Raw genomic sequence first — 15,718 nt, forward strand, 5'->3', positions numbered from 1 at the left:
CCAATCACAAAACTAAAGGAGCAATCCCATGCTGTATTTTTCTTAAGGGGAGTTGGTAAATTCCGAAGTCCAGTTCTTACAAATATATTTTGTACTGGGGCTTGAACTCAGGGTTTAGGTGCTGTCCCTTAGCTTTTTTGCTCAAGGCTGACCCTCTACCTCTGTGTCCTGCCTTTTCGTAGTTAGAGATAAGAGTCTCGTATACTTCCCTGCCTGCACAAGCTACAAACCACAATCCTCAGATCTCAGCTTTCTGAGTAGCTAGTATTTCAGGTGTGAGCCACTGGGGCCTAGCACTAGTGAATCTACACACACACATACACACACACACACACACACACACACACACCATTAAAGTTCATTGGTAATATCTGGGCAAATAAGGATTCACTCAATCCCAAACAATCTAAACTGTATTGAGGAAAACATTTTTTGTACCTTATCCCCGAAGAGGTAAAATAAAAATGCTATAGCACAAATAATAGATTCCCTAAATCAGGTTTGTCTTTTAAGTCAATTTTTTCATTTATTATCTCAATTGTCATTGTATTTTAGAAAAGATACTACCACACAGGAGAGAAACTACTGCTAAATGGCAGAAACATCTTGAATTTTGTGGTATTTAAACATAATTCTTCTCCATCAAAGGGTTGCATGCTTTTTGGAATTTAAGTCCCACACACACACTGTAATTTTACCGTTAAACATATTTACAGGGTCATAAATATTCAAATTATGTAATAAAGACAGTACCAGCGGCTGATAAAATGCGATTAATATGCATTTGCAGTCACTTAGCAGACTTTGCCAAATGTGATTTTCCCCATCACAGGCTCTGTGGTTCTGATGGCATTTAGCTTCCTGATTATTCTTTTCTAGCCTATGATATTTCACCACTATCCTCAAGATCCCCCAAACCACCATCAAGCGGAGACTAAGGTGTTTTGAAGTTACAGGGTCTCTGTTTCATGGTGGTATCGTGAGAGTATATTTTCTTCGTTTGTACTTCTACATTTCTATTTCCAAAAGTGAAAACGTTCCCTCTCTCCAATCTTCCCACTTGAATTCTATAAAACTGAGAGCTCTGGTAAAGAGATCTTTGAAGATTTTTTATGTCGGTTTTTTGGTAAATAAACATACACTTCTCTTTAAAAGCATATTATTTCATTCATCTAAGCCAGTTTTGTAGAGCCATTTCAAAGATAGCGTAAACATGATTATTATGTTTTAAACAATAAATATTACTGTCAGCACATTATTTTCATAAAGGGAATTTTATCATTTGGCTTTATATAAACAACAGCTGGTAATTCTTGCTGAGATTCCTCACTTCCTCCTGGTGATGAGCAACCTCAGGAAGTGGCTGCTTATAGTGAATACTGTAATACATATATCACAATGAACATGGCACAGACCCTTCAATTTGTAATTCAGCACAGATTCAATTACGTCCTCTTATACATTATGGGCCCTTCTATAACACATATGCTCTTACTGTCCCACTTTCTAGGCTGTTAGAAATATGAATGTCTTTCCTTCCTTCCTTTCTCCCTCCGTCCCTCCCTCTTCTTCCCTTCCTTCCTTGCTCCCTACTCCAATTTTTTTTTCTCTTTTGTGCCAATACTAGAGCTTGAACTCTGGGCTTCACCCTTTTAGTTTGCTTGACCTTTTATTTTGCTCTGCTGGTGCTCTATCACTTGAGTCACACTGCCAGTCCTGCTTTATGCTAGCTATTTTGGAAACAGGGTCTCAAGGACTTTTGTGTCTACGTTGGCTATGAAGCAAAGTTCTCATGGGTCAACCTCCTGAGTAGCTAGGATTACAGAAGTGAACCACTGGGGGCTGGGGATATGGCCTAGTGGCAAGAGTACTTGCCTCATATACCTGAAAGCCTGGGTTCAATTTCCCAGCACCACATATACAGAAAGCGGCCAGAAGTGGCACTGTGGCTCAAGTGGCAGAGTGCTAGCCTTGAGCAAAAAGAAGTCAGGGACAGTGCTCAGGCTCTGATTTCAAGGCCCAAGTGAACCACTGGCATCTGTCCTGCTATTTTTTTTAAAAAAATTTTACATTGATAGTACTGGGGTTTGAACTCAGACTCATGCTCTCTTGCTCCTGGTGACCTGCCACTTGAGCCAATACTCCAGCCTTCATTCTTTCTTAAAGTTATAACCTTAGAAATAGTCCAGAGGATATTTGAGATGACGATGACTTTATTGTTGTTGTGGAGCTGTTCTTGTTCAACTTAAAAACTATTGAGGAAGACTCAGAAAAACCTACGCAGGTAGAGACAGCAGCCAGGGAAGGGGGAGGGGGCGGGCAAAGACAACATCCCTTCTCTTCCCTAAAGGTTCTGGAAGACAGAGACAGGGGCCCTACCATAAATAACGACCTTGGAGCAGATTTGAGCAAGAGCCAGGTGCCCCTCCCCTTGGGTGAGATGGACAGAGTTCCAGCCAGATGCCGGAACAGCTCAGACTTGCCTATATAAGGGGGACCCCATAAACACTGCAAGCGGGCTGCCAATTTCCAGCTCCCCTTCTTCCTTTCTGGCCCCAAGAAACCTGTACTCTCCTCTATCTTACTGTCCTCCTTTTGCCAGGGAAGCAGATGGACAGGACCTCATGGGCATAGGGTAGGCCCCCTAGCCGGAAGTCCTACTTGGACCTCTTACGTCAGCATGCTAGTAGACAGGAGGCTATGCCCATCTTCTTCACCTCCTCTCCCACTTTTCCTGCCTCATAATTCCAGATTTGGTGGAGAAAAGAAATAACACCCAAGACCCCTAGACAGGATCATTATGACTTCAGTGTCATGGTACAAACAAAATGCCAATAAATATGCTTTGGGTTCAACAACATACCACTATAATACTACAAAATTTCTTCATTTATTGTACATTTCAACACTGATAAGAGCACTGAAATTCTCAATTGGGAACAGCTGACACTTTTATCAGTTTCCCATTGGTAACCCTCCCATTAAGAAAATGAAACATGAGAAAATAGGAGAAATCTGATCTTTGTGGGTTCCAACCTATATTGATAGAGCACTTACTGTTTGCCAAGTACCATGCTCAATACTGGAGCATTACAGATATGACAGATATGATCTTTAAGAACCATAGTTGGTGGAGGACAGAGATTAAACAAGTGGCTACACATATGATTATAACTAGAGTGTGTAGACAAACTCTTTTATTATAAAAGTAATACTATTACAACAACAAAATACTTTATACATGCTCATTTATTCAATCATCAGTGTCATTCATATTTATTAGAAAAAAATTCAGAAAAGATAATAATGTACAGATAAGATATAAAATTTCCCATCCCATTTTCTTAGAAATGAGGATCATAATATTGTGGTGTATATCATATCTTATTTTATTAATTCTATCTTTTGTCTTCACATAATGGGAAAACCTAAATAGTTTCCTTGTCTGTAAATACAGTTTCCTTGTCTATATATACTCTTCAAAGTCATAATGTGTGTGTGTGTGTGTGTGTGTGTGTGTGTGTGTGTGTGCCAGTACTGGAGCTTAAACTCAGGGCCTTGGGACTGTCCCTGAGGCTTTTCTGCTCAAGCTTAGTACACTACCACTTGAGCTACAGCTCCACTTTTGGCTTTAGTCGTAGTAGTAGTAAATTGGAGATAAGTCTCACAGACTTTCCTGCCCAGGCTGGCTTTGAACCACAATCTTCAGATCTCAACCTCCTGAGTAGCTAGGATTACAGGCATAAACCACCAGTACCTGGTCAAAGTTATGTTTTAATAGGCACAAGGTCAAGGATGGAATTCAGGCTTCCAACATGCTACTGAAGAGGACAGAAGACTTTTAAATAGAATCCTTCTGCTCAAGGCTTCTAAATCTACCCTGCCCATTTGCAGTTCACTCTGTCACCCTCAATGGCTCTCCATCAGCTGCAGACTAGGGATAAATCACATACGTGATACTTAAGCAGGGTATCTATAAGATAATGGCTGTCATCTCACTAGTCAAGCCATCTCCAGCATAGGAAACCTTTCTCGGTTACTTTCTAATTTGAAAAATGGGGTTAGCTGTGTCTGCCTCATGTGCTTCTTGTGAGATTTAATCAATGCGTGTGAAGTGAACTTGGACTTCACTACGTGATGCATGTCTGGTAACCTGTAATGCTAGAGCACTGCCCTCCTAGACATAGCTCAGAGCATTTAAGACTCTATACTACCTTCCTTAAAAGGAAATGTATTAGTCATAGGAGGAGCCTCTTCTTTACCTGGAATGTTCTTCTTTGCTTTGAGAACTCCTACTCATCCGTCAAAGTCTACCTCACATATCTCTCCAATGAGTGTTCACCACATTCCCGTGGGGCACCAGACTTCCATCAAATGAAGGTGTCTAATGCACGACTGACTTAGCTGTTCTCCATTGCTAAAGGTAGGGTACAAACCACAAAAGGACATGGTTTTTTGTTTGTTTCTTTCTTTCTTCTTTCTTTTTTTTTTGCTGGCAGTCCTGGGGCTGTAATTCAGGGCCTGAGCACTGTACCTGGCTTTTTTTTTGCTCAGGGCTAGCACTCTACCACTTGAGCCACAGCACCACTTAGGGCTTTTTCTGTTTATGCGGTGCTGAGGAATCGAACCCAGGGCTTCATGCATGCCAGACAAGCACTCTACTGTTAAGCCACATGCCCAGTCCAGGACAAGTGTTTTTTTTTTTGGTGGGGGGACTGATTTTTTTTTAATCCAACAAATGCTGCCTAAGCAACTACCACAATCCAGATCCAATGCCTTAATAAGAAAAGTTTAACACTTTTAAAAGTGTTACATTTGACTTTAGATAATCAATCTCTTGTTCAATGTGTACTTAAAATAAAGGTAATCTTAATGGCAAAAAAAAGAAATGATAAAATAATGGCATTCACAGGAAATGGTCAGATCTTGAACGAATAATGTTGAGTGAGACAAGCCTAGAGCACAGAGGACAAAGGCGCATGGTCTCCCTGATATGTGGTTGTTGGAGGGGAAGGGGAGAACAGTAGAAATCATGTCTGTAAAATAACAAACTTCTTTTCAAATGGTATTCCTACATGTTTTGGTCAGCGACTTTACATCATGTCTCTAAAACCAAACAATTATTAAATAAACATAAAAAGATCTAAGATAGACCTGCCAGGAGCACAGTAGCTCAACAGCTACATACATATGGTTATATAAGATGAGGCTAAGCAAAATGAACTCCAAGAGATGGAAACAGGAGTATTTTACTGTTGTCATTATGTTTAATGTACTAGGTGAATTTCCTTTGACGTACTCCCTGTGGTCACTGTATATGATTCTGGTACACTGGATATTGTATATATGCTTATCTGAACTGGGGAAGGGAAAGAAAAATGAAGGAGGGTGTAACAAATATGAAAAGAAATGTACTCACTACCTTATTATGTGACTATACTCTCTCTGTACATCACCTTATCAATAAAATTTAATTTTTAAAAAAAGAAAACAAAAAAACACATTCTTGACCTTGAGGAGCTTGTACTTCACAAAGTGTCTTAGGCTGAAATACCTTCACTCCGTGGTTTGTTAAGTAAATGGATGATATTTAATTCTATTGTATTTATTTTTAAAAATCGAGGCCAGTGGCCCAAAATAAAGTCTTTCAATCATCTTAAAAACACAATGGAAACATGAGGTAGGGGAAGGTTAGCAGTGGTAATGGTGTTTGTTTTTGCTTGTTTTTTTTGTAGGGGAGGGTCTTTTCAGGGGAGGCAAAGGGGTTGCAAGAATGGAGGGAGGAAGAGTGAACAAATGCAGCCATAGTATTCAGTATACACGATATACAAAATGAACTATGCAACTTGTAGGCAGGGATGGGAAGGGGGAAACTGGAGGAAATCAAAGGAAGGAGTGATACTATCCAAAAAGAATTACACATATTACCTGACTTATAAAATTGTAAACCCTCTGAACAACATCTTGCCAGACACTGGAACTCATGCCTGTAATCCTAACTACTCAGACGGCTGAGATCTGAGGATTGCACTTTGAAGTCAGCCTCGGCAAGAAAGTCTGTGAGACTCTTACCTCCAATAAACTACTCAGAGAAGGGGAGACATGGTGGGGGTGGGGTGGGAGGGAAGTGGGAGAAAAATGAGGGAAGGGGGTAACAAGTTTGACAAGAAATGTACTCACTACCTTATGTATGTGATTGTAACCCACTTTATACATCACCTTGACAATTAAAAAACTTTTTTTAATGAACTACTCAGAAAAAAAGCTGAGTGGAGCTGTGGTTCAAGTAGCAGAACTCTATCTAGCCTTGAGCAAAAGAAGCTCAAGGACAACCCAGACCCTGAGTTAAAGCCCTAGAACCCTGCCCCCCAACACACACAAACACACACACACACACACACACACACAGAATATGGAGTCATGTCACAGGCACATTTAATTTACTAGAATTTCACTACATGTCTATGTTTACTTGGAAGGGGTGAAAGGATGAAAGGAAAAAGTCTTATTCTCAACATCCATTCCTTTTTCAACTGTTTTTTTTTTTTGTTGTTGTTGTTTTGGGGTTTTTTTTTTTGGCCAGCCTTGGAGCTTGCCTCAGGGCCTGAGTACACTGTCCCTGGCTTCTTTTTGCTCAAGGCTAGCACTCTGCCACTTGAGCCATAGTGCCACTTCTGGCCGTTTTTCTATATATGTGGTACTGGGGAATCGAACCCAGGCCTTCATGTATACGAGGCAAGCACTCTTGCCACAACTGGATCTTGGTCATAAGGAAGTATGAGGCCCTAGCCTATCACCAAAAAACAAAACAAAACAACAACAAAACCCCATAAGGTAATTTCTGACTTTTGAGCTTTAAGTTCCAGGGCATAGTTCTTGCATTTTCCTCTCAATTGTTAACTTGAAATCCTAACCTTCGTGTACACTGTAGTTGCCATGTAATTATTGCTCACACCTGGTGTTTTCACAAACAAATCAACTAAAAGCTCACATGAAATATAATAAAAAAATTCTATTTATAGAACAATCCCATTCTGACACTAACTTGAATGAGTGCACACACAGAAAAACCACTTGCTCTTGAGGTGTTCCCAGATCAGGCTTGAAGTTGGTTGCCTGTCTTCAGAGTTGGTGAAGACAGGAAGCCGACAGGAGCTGATGGAGCCCATCAGCCATGGGACCCTAGGTTCTGGCCCCTCCATTCCAATGCACATTTGCAAGTAAACCGAAGCTTCATTCCTCAAAGGTTCACTCATCATGACCCTACTTTAGTTTTCAATTTAGTCCCGCTGTGAAAGGCTCTTTATTAATTTCAGGGAGTAACACAATTTGAAAATGGAGGAGAAAAAGCGAAGCCAGAGAGAAGAAGATGCATTCATTATCTATCATCATCCATCGCCAAGATTGAATGTCCATTTATAGGAAGGGAGGGTAATTATAAGAGAAGTAAAGATCTTAGGGAAATTGGGAGGAAAATTAGCATCTAAATTGCCTAACTTGAGGAAATTACAAAATTGCTTTGATTTTTTTTTTTCTGTAATGATTCCTAAAATGTGGTGCCTGACCCACTGAGACAACACCTGGGAACTTGTTAGAAAAGCAAATGTTTTGGCTTGGGTAAGGCCCAAAAGGTTGCTTAAACTCTGGTGGATTCTGCCTGGGTTAAGTGGCTTGACTTGAATGAAGCCTAACATCCTACAAAGCCCAACAACAGAAAGGGAAGGGAAGACAGGTTAAATCCAGAAAAGAGCTAAAAAGATAGAACTTCTTTCTCCAGAAATTCCTGACAGAGAGGAGTCTTTTCACTAGCAACTACCATTCTGTGGGAGTAACAAAGGAGCTGTGGTGGCAACTCTTACTATCTGCAGGAGCAGCGCACAAGAGCATTAAGAGTATTTGTTCTGGTATAGGATGTTTCAACTACTTTTCCACAAATTGCATCTTTCTCCCTTCCCTTTCCTTCTCTTTTCTCCCCTTCCCTCCTTTCCCTTCCCCTTTTCTTCCTTCTTCCTTCTCTGTGATATATACCCTCTCTTTACTCTCCTACTGTGGGATGAGGCAACATGAAGGCCTTCATTAGATGCCAGCCCTCTCATCTTTGACTTCCCATCCTCCACAACCATGTGCCAATAATGGGTTGTTGGTTATCAATTACCTAGTCTGTGGAATTCTATCTCAGCCACACAGAACGACTAGAGCATAATACATGTATGTTCTGCCTGGAAGCAAAGGAGCAGATTATGCTTTTGACAGACAGATCCAATAAGGAAAGGATCTCTTCATTTGTGTGGCAGATGATTTATTATTGCCAACCCTTAATAAACAACTAGAGCAGGGCAATTCATACCTGTAGCTACAATCATACACACATAGAAAAATGGGATTCATTAGCACTAACAGTCATGATGCAAGGAGATGTAACAAATTATTCCTTTGACGATAAAAGTCTTAGAAAGACCATTAACACATATTTTTCCAAGACTGGACTCGGCTTACTTTCTGATGACTGGCTAAATGCTTTTCTAAAGAACTACTAAAATCTACAATTTTTAGTGATAGTTTAGTCAGGATCAAGTCTATTATATACACATCGATCTAACTGGGATTGTTTCAAGTGATGAATGAGATTCGAAAACAGGACATGTCATTATAAGAAATCACAAACACCCAGAAGATGAATGGCCATAAAAACATTAAAAGTAATGTTTTATTGTACTTGATGGTACATACCATTTTTCTGTATATTATTAGTTCACAGTTTAACTCCAAGCCTGCCAGAGGAAATGAGTGAGCTGCTTGACAGACTTGAGAGAGAGTAGATCTCCCAGCTTCAAATAAGATATTTATTTGTAGATTAAGCATTTGGAGGATGCGGGTAAATATGTATAATTAAAATGTTAAATTGAAGAAAAATACAGTCTGGAAATATTCCATACATAGACTTCTGATAATATATTGAGGAGGGCCCATAAACACTCTTCATGTAACTGTAATAGATGCTCAATGATCAATGCAGTGACAATTGGGAAAGGGATTCATGAACTTTCTCTTTTTTGTACTCGGGAAACTTTTCTAAGGTATACAAAAGCTAATAAATTCTCTTTGCTGAGTGCTCAAAACCTACCCCCTTTCAATACTACATTATGAGCAAGGGATGCATCCACCATCTGTCCTATAGAAGATAAAAGTGAAAACAATAAACAGCAAAAGAAGCAGGCACAAAATAAGCAAGACCTGGAGTCAGCCAATGAAAATCCAGATCTTGCCACTTCTAGTGCCTTCTAGAAAGGTAAGCACCCTACCTACTTCTTTTTATTGACTTCTCCTCTAAAAAAACAAACAAAAACCCCCCAAAACCCAAAAAACAGAATGGGTAGGGTAGAAACTTAGTCTTCTAGCAGTAATAAATACATTGCTCCAGTAACATGGATTTAATTTGAGCTGACTGCCACCATCTTGAGTTGTAACCACGATCATTGTCATAGCCCTAATGACTTTCTCTGGCACAGTTTCCTAGTAAACTATAAACAGAATTTTTAAAAACCATCAGAGTGGCATATGGTGCTTTATAGTCAGATTCTAGCCCCAGGAATATGTCTGTCTCATTGATAATACCTTAAGATAAACCAGTAATGTTGTCTTGAAACAAATATAAAAACGTCTTTTGGTCCCAAATTGTAAGGAATCCTACTGCTCAGGACCATGAATCTATCAGAATCAATAAATTGCACTCCATACAACCCTGTCTCTTGTTTGGTCTCAGGACATTTTGGGATCCATCCTCATATACTAGGTTGAGCTGCTCCAGAGCAACTAACTTCTTGGACTTTCTTTCCAGGGGCTTGGAGATAGTAATTTGACTACACTGTTCCTGAACTGGAGCCATCATTGATCCTGTCAGGAGAAAATTTTTTGGCTGGCACAGATATCAAAAGACAAATACAGACAACCATTACATATGTAAAAGAAAACTGACTTCCTCCTACTCCTTTCCTTGGGTAAATACCACTTAAAGGTTTAAGCTCATTCTGAAAACACAGGGAAAGTCACAGACAGACATCCAAAGTGAATATGGCCCAATTTCAGATAATTAGACATCTTTAGTTCTATGTTAACTGCTGGTGAGGAGGGGAGGAAGATGTCTGGATAAGCCACACCTTCAGAAGTAGAAAAGCCAGGGGTGGAAGTCCAGAGGTCTTCCACTGATCAGCTGTGGAGGAAGTTAGAAATGCCAGTCCACGAGCTGGCATGTAGAGTAATTTGAAAATGTTCTTGCTGGGCTTATTTGGCCATTCTGCCATGATGCCAAGAAGACTTGAGGATGCCGCCTCCCCATTGGGCCTGGTGTTGGTGTAGTTCTTTATACCATCTTTGGAGAAGGAGAGGACTACTAGGGATATATAGAGGCAGAAGCAACTTCTCAAGATAAGGCTGGTTGTCCCCAGCAAGTATTAAGGGTGAAACACCATGCTTTCGATGGTAGCAATGAAAAGTCCTCAGAGAGTTCCCAACAGCAGCCCAATCATTCAGAAAAGTTTGAATGTTCTCATGCTCTGCCTACATCAGAGCCTTTTACTTCTCATTATGTATTTCTATACCCCAAATCCTTGCATCTTGAGCTTTCCCACATACACAAATCAGTAAAGAATTTAAAAGAATCCATGCAACATTATTTTGCTCTCTTCTACATATATTCTCAAGGCTTAACTCCTGGATTATAACCATCATTCCAGGAACTAGCGGTGCAGCTCAGTGGTAGAGCACTTGACTAGTATGGACAAAGTCATGAATTCAATCCCTAGCAGTATAAAGTCATCATTATTATCATCATCATCAAGGAGGACAGCTAAGCAGACATTCCCCTGTTAGGCATTTCAGGTCCGCAGATACGTGTAAAGCTTAGTATTTCCATTGAAAGCAGTCATAATGGGTAATAGTTGACCAATCCATTACCAGTGCCCAGTAATGTAAGCTGTGGTACGATTATCTTTCATTTAGATATTTACACATGATTTATATAGGCTTTTTCTGTTCAGGTAGTATAACATAATTCACCATGTCATAAAAATTATCTTCAAAAACCATTGTTAGGGGCTGGGAATATGGCCTAGCGGTAAAGTTCTCACCTCGTATACTTGAAGTCCTGGGTTCGATTCCTCAGCACCACATGTATAGAAAAGGCCAGAAGTAGAGCTTTGGCTCAAGTGGTATAGGGCTAGCCTTGAGCAAAAAAAAGCCAGGGACAGTGCTCAGGCCCTGAGTTCAAGCACCAGGACTGGCAAAAAACCCCACAAAAACAATTGTTAATGACTGGCTAACATTATATGTGTACAAGTTAGTTAGCCATTCATTGGTTCTCTGGTAGAATTAAGTTAACTATGTGGCCACTGTGGGACATACATGATTATTTCCAGCTCTATGACTTTCAACAAAAGTTGTTAATAGTTTTAATTCAACTGAATGTTGAGGTGATACAGGGTGGCATGCCCTAGGTAGTTCTGAATGAGCACCATATTAATTGATACTATGACAAATTGTCATTCCAAAACCTTAATCTATTCACTCAGTGAATGTTCAATGAAGCCCTGTACTACCTTGTATTTGAGATACATAGACTGATTTCTCCTATCCAAGTATTTTCTATTTTCTAGTGAAGCAGAAGCAAGTTAGCAAGGACAAGTGCTTTTTTAAAATTTTCCATTGCTACACTAATTTAAAAATATTTTTTCAAAAAGACTATGAAATGTATTATTATTTGGGGGAGTGGAACTTGTTTTGAAATCTGGCTTTGCACTTGCTAGGCAGGCATTCTATCATTTGAGCCAAGTCCCTTGCCCTTTCATTATTTTTTTGAATAGGGTCTTGCTTTTTTTCCTCCTGGGCCAGCCTGGATCCTTGTCCTCCTATTGACATGTCCTGTGTAGCTAGGGTGACAGACACATATGATTGTACTTGGCTTTTTATTGGTTGAGAAGTTTCAGCGACTTTTTGCTAAATCTAACCTTGCACTATGATGCTCCTGATCTTAGCTTCTTGAGTCTACAAAGTAATGGACAACTTCAATTAGATTCAAAGACCATTAGGATTAAGAAAACCCCAACTCCCATTTTACAGGTAAGCAAATCAAGCCTCAGAGAGAAAGTGACTTGCCCCAAATATGTTCTTTTAGTAATACCTGTGTTCTTTCACTAATAATAAAGGGTGATGATGATGACCCCCAAAAGCTTTGCAAAATAACTACATAGTGGCTAAAAAAATTCCACATTAGGTATCATTCCTTAAGATCAAAATATCATCTCAGAAATCCAGCGGTAATCAGGGTAATAGCAATACTTCAATTCTAACTTGGAAGGTGAAAAGATCACATGGAGTCAACATGGCTCTTTTAATCTTCCATCCACCTAGATTCCAACAGAAGTGACTCTACCCTTTGGAAAGAGACTTCTATATTAAATCTACACACTACCAGAGTAACCTTCAGCTAACAAATACATCAGTTACTTTTGTTTATCATTAGGTGAACTGATTAGCTAGAATAGGTTGTGCCAAACACACACACACACACACACACACACACACACACACACACACACACAAATCTTTCCATTTGGGCTAGGTACTCACAAAGCTAAAATGTTCCCACTTCAACAGGCACTCAGCACAGACAACGGAAAACCAGAGTCTGACTTCCCATGCAGTCCCTTTCAGCGGTCTCTACTCTCACAGCCCAGGACAGCAGGCTTCAGCCACTAGTAAATCCATTTCTCATCCATTTTCCCCTCCACTTTGTCTAGGAGCAAAGGTAAAATAGGTCCCATTTCCTGGGTGCCTGGTTCCTCCCCAGCTGTATCTCCCATTCCTATGTTTGTACATGAATGGACGATCTTCAGACCCAGCCAGGGAAAGGATTACCAGGGAAGATAAAGTGTGACCACAGGGCAGGGCAGGGCAGGTTCAGGGAAGTCCTATAGTGGCCTGAGGACTCTAGGGTGTGGAAGGGAAGAGTGTTGAAGGGAAGAAGGCAAAGGTCGCTTTTTGTGAAAGAGAATTCCTTTCAAAAAAATTCCTTTCACAGTGTTCATAATTTTCCCTTGGATTAGCTTTGGTAAACGCATTCATTGAGTTCATTTCTTACCCAGACCTGGGGTTTGAACTCAGGCTCTCCACATACTCTTGCCATTTGAATCCTTTTTCATTAGTCATTTTTAAAATAATGTCTGCATTTTTGGGGGTAGGGTACAGAAGTAAGAGTAGCCTGGGACTGCGATCCCTCTACCAATATTACCTGTGTAGCAGGGGTTACAGACGTGTGTCAATGCACAGGTCCTAGTTGATTTTTAATAAACAGAATAAACTCCCAAGCTTACAAGTAACTATGAAAGGGTAGAACTTACACACTAGAAAAAACAAAAATAAAAACAAGGAGTTTCTTTTTTTATTCAAATCAAGACTTGACTGTAGACCTGAGAGTAGAGATAACTAAACCAGAAGAGATGTGTGGAAATAAAAGTGCTTCAAGCAGCAGGGAAAGCAGACTGCCTGAAGACCGGAAGATGCATGTGGAAACCCGGCACAGGGGTCGTGGTGGTTGTGACCAGGAGCACTGCCTTACCTTAGAACTGAAAGGCTTTCGGCCATTTGGTGACTCATGATGTACGAAAAGAAAGGTAATCCTCATGACAAAGTTTCCCTAGCTCCATGACAAGCATTGCAGATCTTGCTGATACACCATCCAAATCACTGTGATAAGTTCTTATAAGTATACATTATCTTAATTCCAGGCAGAATATTTTTTTAAATCCATGTCCTGAACAATTTTTAGCTTCACTCCACTCTAGAGGGCAAAGGAATCTCCTGTGTGCATCTCAGGTGGAGCAGAGGTGTGGCCAGGGGAGTTGGTCCCCATTCACTTTCACACTTGGCTGCCCCCCCCCCCAACCTCCCACAGGTCCTCTCTTAACTCCCAGCATTCTCAACACTTGAGCCCACAAAAGAACACTCCATTTCTGCTGCTTCTCCCAAGCAAGTAGAGTGATGCCTTCTCTCGGCTCTTTCTCAAGAGGGTATCCCCACAAACTGGGGTCCACGTGACAATTCTTTTCAACTTCACCTTGCATATTCCAAGGAGCAACCAAGATCTCAACACTCCTTCCATTGTCTAAACCAGAGAGCTCACACAGAGGGGAGAAACATAAAAGTAAAAGCCAACCAGCAAACATACATATGTTTAGTGGACACCGTAGTAGCAAACCAAAAATACTTATAAAATAGAAAAATGAATATATATTATATATATCCATAATATACAGAAAGTAAAAATGCTTAATAAATTTGAATTAAGTTTCTCTCCCCCGTCCTCACAGCACTGGCTTTGAAGCTCTAGATGAAATATTCAAACCAGCATTTTACACGCAGGTGCCTTTCCCTGTCCATGATGAAACAATGTTCTCTACCGAGTGTGAAAGATGGCTCTGAATTCCAGCCAGTGATAAAAGGAGGAGTCAGACCCACCAAGTCACTGGTGGATTGAACTGCCAGGCTCTCTCCTGGAGCTATTTCATTTTTTAAAAAATGGGGCGGGGGGGGGGGCTTGACTTGCCCTCATAAATGGAGACAAGTGTGACTGTGTGACTGTCTGAAACAAGGTTCCCTCAGTAAAGCTGTACACCCCGGGCTGTCCAGTCTTTACTAAATCACTCCGGAGGTGGGGGTGGGGGAGATATCAAAACAAAACCCATGCCTTGACAATGATTTCATATCAAAAGAATGATGATTGGACCCCCCGCCCCCCGCCAGGCCTCCCCGGGTAAATTGTCAGCTCAAGGTGGTTAAGTTCAAGCCCGTTCTCTCCCAGTCGGAGATGCGAGCCGGCACCCAAGGGAAACCACCCGGGATGCAGTTCCCCGTGGGTTTGATGGGACTGGGATTGGAGCTAGGACTAGCTGATAGGCGACCCACCCCACCCACGGGGAGAAGGTGTGTGTGTGTGTGTGTGTGTGTGTGTGTGTGTGTGTGTGTGTGTGTGTGTGAAGGGCTCAGCCACGGCTCCATGTGCCCCCTACCCCTCACACCCCCATCACCTTCCTCCCACGCCGACCCCAAGTTCCACAGGCAAACTCCAAGAGCACAATGACAAGAAACCACACAAAAGGAGCCGGGCAAGCCGCTCCCATCCTTACCTTTGACTTGACTTTCATACTCGGCAATGATCTCTTTGTCCTTTTTGAATCTGCTCGGGGTGGACATTATCCGGCTTGTTCCGGGTTTCTGTTCGGTGGTCACCAGCTGGTCTCCTTGGAGAGGCAGAGTTGTGGCACTCGCTCCCACTCGCCGGGAACCCAGAGGCAGCCCCGGCGGGGGAGGGGGGAGGAGGGAGGGAGAGGAGGAGGAGGAGGAGGAGGTGGAGGAGGAGGAGGTGGAGAACGAGGAGAAGGAGGAGGAGGAAGAGGAGGAGGAGGAGGAGGAGGAGGAAGAAGAAAGAGTGAATCAAGAACTAGATGAACCCGGGCGCTGGCACCATACTCTCGGGATCGAGCCGCCGTCGATGATCCCGAGAGGAACCCGAGGCCGGCGAGGCCAAGACGCGCAAACTCCGGCGAGCGAATGGCCGGGGAGGCGGGGGGGCGTCTCCCGGCCCACCCCACCCCGAGCGCCGCCACTTCCTCTACGACCGCTGGGCGGACGCGGGGCTCGCGCCGGCGATCCACACCATTGTTGA

General features: G+C 41.7%; 1 protein-coding gene across 2 annotated transcripts in view; it reads right to left on the bottom strand.

The window, feature by feature from the left end:
• The window catches only part of Srgap1 (SLIT-ROBO Rho GTPase activating protein 1), a 231,485-nt gene extending 216,121 nt beyond the window's left edge, over positions 1-15,364 (bottom strand). For both annotated transcript variants that reach the window (XM_048360376.1, XM_048360368.1), the window contains exon 1: positions 15,180-15,364. In XM_048360376.1, coding sequence (XP_048216333.1) covers positions 15,180-15,246 — 67 coding nt within the window. In that variant the 5' untranslated portion in view covers positions 15,247-15,364. The remainder of the gene's footprint in view (positions 1-15,179) is intronic.
• Positions 15,365-15,718: the final 354 nt, after the last annotated feature.

This window comes from Perognathus longimembris, chromosome 1 (genome assembly GCF_023159225.1).
Source record: "Perognathus longimembris pacificus isolate PPM17 chromosome 1, ASM2315922v1, whole genome shotgun sequence".
NCBI classification, from domain to species: Eukaryota; Metazoa; Chordata; class Mammalia; order Rodentia; family Heteromyidae; genus Perognathus; species Perognathus longimembris.